The following is a 9,445-nucleotide window of genomic DNA, read 5'->3' as shown; positions in this document are numbered from 1 at the left end:
GGTGCCAGGAATACCTACTGATGTGGATGTATGGGTGTCACACATGCCCCACTGATGTGGGTGCCTACACATGCCCAGGGGCTCGGCCGCTGCCAGGATGTTCGTGGCGCCACCGCATGCTCAGTGATAAAAACCGTGAAGGAAAGGGTTATATGTATATATTTATATATACATATATTTATTTTTTTAAATAGGATTGCTTTGTAAAAATCTCCCTTCGAGACCTCGTGGGGAAGGTCCGTGCTGAGGGCTGCGGCCGCAGACACATCCCTGCAACGGGGCRGCCTCACGACACCTCATGGTAGACGTGTGTGAGGGGCCAGTCCCCGAGCAGGGCGGGCACGGGCCCCCCGGGGCTGCCGCTCGACCCGGGCTGGGCGGCTGTGTAGCGGCCGCGAGGCGCCGGGTCCTGTACAGGCCGCACGCCGGGCGCTTCATACCCGGGTGGCGTCACAGCGCCCTCAGGCCGGCGCCCATCGTGCTCCGTGTCGCCAAAGGGCGTCGCGTACTCGGGCTCRGGCGGCAGCGGCTCCGCGTACTCGTGCGGCCGGGCCGGCACGGCGTAGTGGCCCGCGGGCAGCGGCAGCGCGTAGCCCTCGTCCACCGGCGCCTTGAAGGTCTGTGGGGCCGCGCGGGCGCCGCCGGGGCCGGGCGGCAGCACGTCGGGCTCGGCGTACTCTGCGATGTGGGCATTGGGCTCTGCGTGGGGCTGGCRGCGCCGCTGCCCGTGCGCAGACCCCCCCTTACCTGGGGAGGGATCCGGATCAGGGGCCCCCGCRGTGCTGGGGAAGGCGGGCGGCAGGTTGCGCAGGGAACACGTCGGGCTCTGCTCCGCCTGGGGGAACCCTGCGTGACGCGGACACCGCTGTCACCCGCCCCGTGCCACCACGCTGGGTCCCCTCTAGGGGCCGGGTGGCACCGAGCTCGTGGCCTTTACCTTTCACCAAGCCGCAGCTYGGCTCGGCTGGCACCTTCCTGCCATGGAGAGAGCGACGCGGCGGTCGAGGAGCCGCRGGCCCAGAGCGTCCCCGCTCGGTGGCTCCGCGCGGCCCCAGGATGTCCCCGGTGCCCGCGGAGGTCACGGCGTCACCCACCTTCTCCAGCGGCACAGGAAAGCCAGCAGCAGGAGGCCCGAGGAGAGCAGCACGGAGCCGCCGATGAGCAGCATGACCAGCAGCGTGGAGCCTGCGCGGGGCGTCAGCGGCGTCGGCACCGGCTCCGCGAGCGGCCCTGTCCCCAGCGGGCCCCGCATGTACCCACCTGCCTTCTCCGGGTCCAGGGCGACGCCGGGGATGGACGCGAGGGTGGCGGGGATGTCAGCAGGGACGGGGACACCAGGGGCACTGGGCGCTGTGGGGCAGAGCGGGCGCCATGAGCGGGTGGCGGGTGCCCCGCGGGGTCCCCGCGCCGCGGGTCTCACCGTAGGGCCGYGGCGCCCGCGCTCGCGTCACCTCGCAGCCCAGCAGGGCCACCTTGAGGGCGGCGCGCTGGTGCCAGCGCTGCGGCGTCACGCGCACGTAGCGCGCCACCACRGCCGGGATGAAGGCGTTGGAGACCTCCTGCACGCCGTCCGAGTTGCCCTCGAAGAGCTGCCAGCGATGAGGTGACACAACACACAGGAGGACGGGGCCACGCGGTGCCACCACCGCCACGGGGGCGTCCCCTGGCACCCACCTTGTCCTCCTGCCCGCYGCTGCCCCGGTACCCCCGCCAGTTCCTGCCGTCCCGGCTGGAGGAGATGCTGTAGGACGTCACGTAGTAGTCGTGGCCCTCCGAGGAGCCCGTGGTGACAATCCCTGCCGGGGAGGGGGATGCAGCGGCCCGGGGGACACAACACTGTAAGCCCAACTGCACCCCCTGGGAGGGGCATTGGGCATCCAGTGGGTCCCGCGTCCCCCTCCCTGCTCCAGCCACACAATGTGCTCATTTTCCTCGCCACAATTAGCTGGTGCCACAGGGACAAAGCAGGGCCAAGTGGCCCTTTCCGGCGGGCTGCGGCCCGACAAAGGTGCTCGCTGGCACCGGCGCTCGCTCTTCCCTCCTGGAGCCGGGAGCAAAACCTGCGAGGGGCAGCGGGAGCGACGGAGCGGGGACGGGGGGCCCCGTTTGTCCCAGCGGTACCTGTGACGTTGCGGCGGGCGCCCAGGTCCAGCTGCAGCCAGGCGGCCGCAGCGCCCGGCTCGGCRGCCCAGGAGCGGCCGGGGGCTCCCAGCGCGGCCCGCTCGGCCCCCCAGGCCCGGTGCTGCCCCAGCGCGTCCACCTCGAGCCACGAGGACGAGGCGTTGAAGGCGGCCACGTCCAGCACGTCACTGCAGGCTGCAGGGATGGCGGGTCAGCGCTGGCCGCACCGGTGGCCACGTTCTGGAGGGGACAGGGTGCTACCTTTGTGGAAGAGGAGGCGCTTCTCGGAGAGGGATCCCCTGTGGAAGCGGGGCGCAGAGAGTCACCCGGCGTCCCTGCCCGCTGTCTCCCCACAGCCCGAGTGCCCCCGTGTACCTCTTGGAGCGGAGCCCGTTGGCGACGGCCGCCTCGTAGAGCGTGACGCCCTTGTGCCGCGACAGGGCCACCTGGCCGCCCAGCTCGTCGGCGATGACACCGGCGTGCACGGCCGCCTTGCACAGCACCGAGGTCTGCGGGCGGCCGTGAGGGGTGYGGGCGGCACCTATGGGTGCCGCCCCCGCCCGCCATGTCACTCACGTCTCGGTAGCCCTGGTGCACGTTGCCCCAGATGTCCCCAGCGATGTCCTTGCAGCCGGCGGGGCAGTACACGCTGCAAGGGACACCGTTAGGGGGGAACAGGGGACACAGGAGGGGTCAGATGGGTCCTGTCCCCAGCACCGTGTCCCCAGCACTCACCTGACATGGTCCTGTGTGTAGTGGGTGCCCTTCACCAAGCAGGAGATCAAGTCTGCAAGGCAGGAACATCCCGGGGGCGCTGAGGGACCGCCCGGGACACCCCACCCACCCATGTGCACCAGCATGGGTCTGGCTGGGGCTTCCCACAGGGGTCCCGGTGGCCCTGGAGTATCCCAAGGTGTCCCAGCTGCCCCATACGTGGCTTCCTGCCGGGGGATCCCCACCTGGGTGCTCGGAGGTGGCGTAGGACAGCAGGACGCCCCGGCCCGAGCGGTGGCTGCTGCTGTTGAAGAGGACGGTCAAGGCGCTCGCGTTGGTGACGAGGAGCGGGGCGGCAGGCGCGGCGCCGCGGCAGTACGGCCCTGCGGGGACAGGGATGGGGACACGGGACATGGTGACGGCCCAACAGGGACGGGGATGCGGTGACCAGCCCGGCCCTCCTGCCCCCATCCAGCCCTCCCTTTTCTGGGAGCCACCAAAGCCGCTTTCTAAATCCCCCAGCACAGCGATGCATTTAATCCAAATTAATTTGTGATCTCCATCTCCCTGATTAAGACATGAGCTTAGCAAGCTGGCAGGGGGGCTTCAGGACAGCCCTGTCCCCACTGGGGAGCAGAGGGGGACCCTGCAGAGGGGGACCTCTGCAGCACATCCACCACTGAGGCCTCTGGGCTTTAAGCAAACGCCACGGGGCCCCGATCCCTCTCCCCCCATCTCAGCACACCCCAAATCCTGCTCTGACTTCTGGGGTGTGAACAGTGTCCCCAGGTCCCCAGCCTTGTCCCAGTTTGTCCCTGTGTCCCCAGCCTGGCCCCAGGCTGTCCCCACTGTCCACAGTGTGGTCCCTAATGCCTGTGTCCCCAAACTGCTCACAGGTCTCCTCATGTCCCCTGGTCCCCAGACCGGTTCCCATGTTCCCAGCTTATTCTCCATACCGCTGTGTCCCCAGACTTGTTGCAGTTTGTCCCTGTGTCCCCAGCCTGGTCCCAGTGTCCCCATGTCCCTAGACTGGTCCCAGTGTCCCCAGGTGTTCCTGTTCCCCCAGAACACCCCCACACCCGTGGCTCCTCACATGCCCGTGTCCCCAGCCTCATGTCCCAGCCCCAGGCCCGCCTGGGATTCGGCCTCCAGGCTCTCCGGATGGCCGCGGCCGAGCCGGCATGGCGGGGGCTGCATCCAGGCGGGCTGCGGGGGCGAGCGGGGCCGGGGCCAGACGTGGCCGCGTGACAGAGGCCTCGGGAATGCGCAGCCCACAGCGTCACCCCGGCACGAGGGGGGACATGAGGAATGGGAAAGTGGACATCCCGGAGAGGGGGTTGCCCCTGCGCCCCCAAAACGAGCAGCCCCCGCGCACATTCCCGACCCCCCCGGAGCCGCTTGGGCRCCGGCGGCTGAGTCAGAGGCAGCAAATCCCCCCCGGCGCTTCCCGAAAAGCAGCTGGGATCCCTCAAGGGCTGGCGAGGGAGCAGGACCCCTCAGCACGTCACCACTGCAGGCCAGGGCACCGCGGTGCTCGGGGGTGGCAGCCCCGTCCGCGCCAGAGCCGAGGGAGACGCTGGCGGCGTTCCCGGCACGTCCGGAGCCCCGGTGCAGCACAAAGCCGCCCTCTCTGYCGGGAACGTGCTCCGCGTCCCTTAGCACTGCTCCACGTCCCCCAGCGCCCGGCTCCTTCSGGCCTGCTCCCCCCACACTCCCAGGGCTGCCAAATCCCTCTGGAGCTCAGCCGCTGCAGGGAAATCCTGGGGCAGCGAGTTGCTTAATCAGCAGCTGCATCTGCTCCCATCTGGGACCCCTCTGGTGCACAAAGTCCCTCCCGCCTCAGCTCCATAGTGGCTAAAAAGCAGGATTTTCCCGCTGTTGTGCCTCGGTTTTCCCCTTACCATGGRCGATGCCGCGGTCAGGCTCGGAGAGCAGCAGGGAGCCGGCGGCGCAGCCCTCGGCCGCCTCCAGGTCCACGTCTCCAAAGGCCAGGAGCAGGGAGGCGCCCGGCGGCGCCCGCACCCGCCAGCGGCACAGCGTGTGGTTCGGGTAYGTGCCCGGGTAGTTCTTGGAGCTCAGGGTGCCGCTCTGCGGGGTCAGCACCGTGTGGCCGCAGCCGTCGCCTGTCGGGAAAGGAGCAGGGATGAGAGGCAGCCGGGAYGCAGGAAGATCCTGGCGGCGGCTCTGCCCGCCCGAGAGCTGTGCCTCAGTTTCTCCAGCGTGGTTTTCCTAATGGAAAAGCATCAGCATGGGTGGCTGAGGATGTTCCCCTCGATCTGACCCCTTGGGCAACCCAGCACTCGTGAGCCCCGCTCCACATCCCGCTCCCGATAGGACTCTGGATAAAGCCATTGCAAAGTGCCAGGCTCTGGGGAGCGGCAGAGATTTCCTGCCAGGTCCAGTTAACCAAAGAGCAGCCCCCAAAGAGGCCTTTGTGCGGGCAGCGATTCAGGATCCGAGCGGTTTCTCCCCCACCGCTTCCTCCCCAGCTCTCCTGTGGCCAGAAAGAGAAGTCATGGAAGGCCGTTGCTCCGCGCCGCCCGCCCTGCCTTGGCTCCGCTGCTGTCTCTGGGAGACGGGGCACAAAAAATCCCAGCATGGAAAAGCYGCCCAGGAGAAGAAGGGAGGCTGGAGGCGGAAAACCCCGGCCCGCTGCCCCGCGGGGCCGAGGGCTGGTTTGCACATTGGCGAGGGGAAACCGAGACAAGGGGATCCAGAGCAGCCCGGCCGCATCTGCACCGGGAACCCTGGAGCGGCCGGGAAACTGCCCCCAGGGGGGTGCTGCCCGAGGAGGAGAGAGGGGGAGTGTTTGGAGGTTAATTTTCTGGCCAAGGCAGCCAGAGCCAGCGGGATGTGCAAGAAAACCCAGCCAGGAAGCCAACCCAGCCCCCCAGGCCCCAGCACTGCTGTTCCCAGGGCTCCTCCGAAAAGCCAAGGGCATGGACGGGGCCGAACCATTTTCCTGCCCTTCCTTGCCCAGCACGGGATGAAGCCATCTCTGCTCCAAGCTGCAAACACGCCTGTGATCCCTAATCAGCACCCAAGCCGGACGCTGTGGATCTCATCCACCCCCTAAGGATGGGGATCCCTGTCCCCCTTCATGTGCAAAGGGGGGCTGGTGGAGGGGACATCCCACCCGGCTCCTCACACTGCCGCGCCGAGCGGCATCCGCATCCGCTCTGCACATCGCGCGGGGGATTCTGCACAGAGCTTTGTTTGTTTTCTCACAGGAAGCAGGAAAGACAAAACAGGGCAGATGCTCCGGGAGAAGCCCGGTGCGCCGGCATGCTTCTGCCCCGCGGGGCTCCGTCGGGAAAACTGCAAGAAGTCTCCTGGTAGCTCCCAACAGAGGCTGTTCAGTGGAGCAGCTGCTCCCAAAAGTACCACGGGAGAATGTGGTGTTATCCCATGTGCATTTCCMGTGCCTCAGTTTCCCCTGCCAGGAAGCACAGCGAGGCTTTTCCTCTCCCCCTTCCCAGCCTTCTTGCTCTGGGATGAGGAACCCCAGGGAAAAGCTGGCCCCGGCTGGCGAAGTGACCTTCCGACGTCTCGGAGGCGAGATTTGGCTCAACATCCACATGTTGCTCCAGRCTTGCAGCATTCCCAAGCCTAGCACGGCCGTCGGCGGTGCAAATCTCCATGGACAGAGCCTGTTGTGGGATTGTTCCAGCTGGGATGGAGCCGACCTCCACGCAGGGTGTCCATGGGCAACGCTGGAGCTGGCGACTGAAGTCCGGCTGGGAGCGTGGGAGCAGCCACRAGGGCCGGGGATGGACAGCAGGAAWGCGGCCAGGCCAGCGACGCCTTCGCTTCCTTCCCGGCGGCCGATCCCAGCCCTCCATCCCCATTTCCCTATTTCACTTCCAATTCCCGCTTTCCTTTGGAAACATCCCTGGCAGCCCCGGGGCGGTGGCCTGGCGGTGCCGGAGCAGCCGGGCACAGCGTCCCCACCGTGCGCTGCCACCGCGGAGGACGGGGACGGAGACGCTCGTCCTCTCTCTTCCCTCTGCCGGCTCCACTCCAAGTCCAGGAGCGTGAGTGGCACGGGACGGGACGTGTCCCCCAGCGCGGGACATGGGGCGGGATGTGTCCCTGGCGGGGGCACGGGACGGGACGTGTTCCCCAGTGCGGGACATGGGGCGGGACGTGTCCCCCAGCACGGGACGGGACGTGTTCCCCAGCACGGGACGGGACGTGTTCCCCAGTGCGGGACATGGAGCGGGACGTGTCCCCAGCGCGGGACGGGCCGTGTCCCCCAGCGCGGGACATGGGGCGGGATGTGTCCCTGGCGGGGGCACGGGACGGGACGTGTCCCCCAGCACGGGACGGGACGTGTTCCCCAGTGCGGGACATGGGGCGGGACGTGTCCCCGGCGCGGCTGTCCCCTGCCGGGGCGGAGGGCACCGGACGCGGCTGGGCGGCGGAGCTGGCGCTGGGGCCGGGGCAGGACACGCTGCCGGGAGCGGGGGGCGGCGGGGGCAGCGGGGAGCCCGTCCCGGGACGATCCCGTCCCGGGGCGATCCCGTCCCGGGGCGATCCCGGGCGCAGCGGGCAGGGCTGCCGCGCGGTCCCGGCCCATCCCGCGGGCGGCGGGCGAAGAGCGGGGCAGGGGGCCTGAAGGGACCCTCCGCCGCTCCCGGTGTCCCGGGCCGGGGGCCGGGTTAGTGCCCCGGCCGCACTCACCGTCCTGTCCGGCGGCCGCCCGCAGCGCCAGCGGGCCCAGCAGGAGGCAGCGGCGGAGCAGGGCGAGCACGAGCGGCGCCGCCGGCCGCATCCTCCCGCCGCGCCGCCGCCGCCGCCGCCGCCGGCCCCGCGCGCCCGCCCCCGCCCGCCCCGCCGCCGCCATTGGCTGCCCGCGCCCGGCCCTGCGCCGCCATTGGCTCGCCGCGCTGTCACTCAGCCGCCGCGGGGGTCCCGGGGGCACGGCGGGTCCCTCCCGCGGGGCTCGGGGACACGGAGGCCCCGGGACGCGGCTGGGGACAGATCCCCCCCTCCTCCCCCGTGTCCCATTTCCTGGCTGGACACAGCACCCCTCGGGGTGCCCGGGGAGGGCTGCGAGTGTGTGCCCCTGCTCTGTCCCACCCAGCCCCAAGGGACCCTGGGCACCGCGGCCCGCGGTGACATCTGTCACCCTGGCTCTGTCCCAGCGCCGCCGCGAGCCAGTGGCTTTTCCTGGGATGGGGGATCCTGTTCACATGCAGATRTCCACACGCTCCCTCGGCTCCTCCAGACGTGCCGGGGAGATCCCAGCGCGGCTGCTAGGAGGGAGAAGCAGTTGCCCGGCTGAGGGCAGACAAGGGGTCTGCATCTGGAATCAGCGATGGGGAACAAATTTTAATAAATCTGGGTGAAAACTGAACACAAAGTGAAAACTCTGTGCACCTCTTGGATGCTGGYTCTGCTAGAGCCAGGAAACCCCACGGGCTTGGGGTGCTGCATCGTGCCCTGTGGGTGCAGCAAATGTCACCACCCCAGGCACTAACCGTGCAGCTGGCAAAGACCCAGCACCGTGGTGACACGAAGCCCGTGGCCTCACAGCAGCGTGCGGGGCGGACGAAGCGGCTGGTGGGGACCTCAGAAGCTCTGCAGCCATAGACAGAGGTGGGCATTGTCCTGAGTGCTCCCCATGATGGTGGTGGCAGCTTGGGGCTGTGCCTCTAGGCCTGGCACCCTCAGGTTGGGCTGGGAGCAGAGGTCGGGTGTCCTCTGACACGGGTACCCGTCACTCGTGCATCAGCAATGGCGCTTGTGGGACACAGTGGCCTGGGCACTGACACCAGCCAGGAGCTCCTGGCCAGGTCCCACATCTCCTTGGGCGACTGAGGAGGTGGGAGGTGCAGAGGGCGTCTGCTCCGTGGGCTGCAGCCCGTGACCTGGAGCAGCCCGTTGGCACCTTCGAGTGTCGTGGTGGTGACATCTCGGCATTGGGTGCTTTGAGCCCCGTCACCGCCATGCTCTGCCAGGGAGGGATGAGCGTTGGCCCCGCGAAGAGCGTCTGCTTCCAGCTGCCCACGAGACACTGGCGGGTGGAGATGGAGCTGGGGCGGTGCCAGGTGGCCGCCGCTCACGGTGCTGCCCTGGAGCTTCTCCCGCTGCCTGGTGGGGCTGCCCGAGCACGTGGGGCTGGACTGGGTGCCGGGCGAGACCCCGGCCCGGCGGCGCCGGAGGACGTGGCGGAGGRGCCTGGCCGGCGGCCTGCGGCTCCTGGGCACGTCGTGCGCGGGCGAGGAAGTGCCCCCGGGCGCAGAGCCGGCCCAGCAGGCGCAGCGCGTGCGGCGGCGGCACCGCCACGCATGGCCCGGCCTCGCGCCGTCCTTGCAGGGCCCGCTTCCCGCTCCTGCTCCGGCCAGAGGAGGTGCCGGCACACCAAGGTGCCCGCGGACGCTGTCGGCGAGACRGCCGTGGAGCAGGAGCAGGGGGAGAGCGGCAGCAGCGCCTGCGGCCCGGCCAGCGCCGGGGCTCTGGTGAGCGAGGGCAGCCCCACACGAGCTCTCGGGCCCGCGGCCAGGGCGCCCTCCGTCCACATCCCTGCCCTCCACAGCGGCTCTCCGGCCTCTCTCACACCTTCTCCTTCCCACTCGTCCCCCAAGGTCGAGGAGAGCCTCGATGG

The 9,445-nt window shown here is 69.1% G+C and overlaps 1 protein-coding gene across 1 annotated transcript; it reads right to left on the bottom strand.

Moving 5' to 3' along the window:
* Window positions 1-286: 286 nt before the first annotated feature.
* On the bottom strand, window positions 287-7,609 carry LOC112950883 (discoidin, CUB and LCCL domain-containing protein 1-like). The gene is made up of 15 exons (XM_026043516.1): window positions 7,519-7,609; window positions 4,737-4,958; window positions 3,081-3,218; window positions 2,857-2,908; window positions 2,698-2,770; window positions 2,497-2,630; window positions 2,383-2,420; window positions 2,122-2,316; window positions 1,675-1,796; window positions 1,421-1,589; window positions 1,261-1,350; window positions 1,095-1,185; window positions 938-975; window positions 748-846; window positions 287-678 (listed from the first exon to the last, which is right to left on the bottom strand). Exons 1-15 carry the CDS (start codon window positions 7,607-7,609, stop codon window positions 287-289), a joined length of 1,944 nt encoding a protein of 647 aa, XP_025899301.1.
* Between the last annotated feature and the right edge of the window lie 1,836 nt (window positions 7,610-9,445).

The sequence above is a fragment of the Nothoprocta perdicaria genome, unplaced genomic scaffold, assembly GCF_003342845.1.
Source record: "Nothoprocta perdicaria isolate Ctin4 unplaced genomic scaffold, notPer1 scaffold_33, whole genome shotgun sequence".
Lineage (NCBI taxonomy): Eukaryota > Metazoa > Chordata > Aves > Tinamiformes > Tinamidae > Nothoprocta > Nothoprocta perdicaria.
This window is presented reverse-complemented; position numbering and strand designations above follow the sequence as displayed.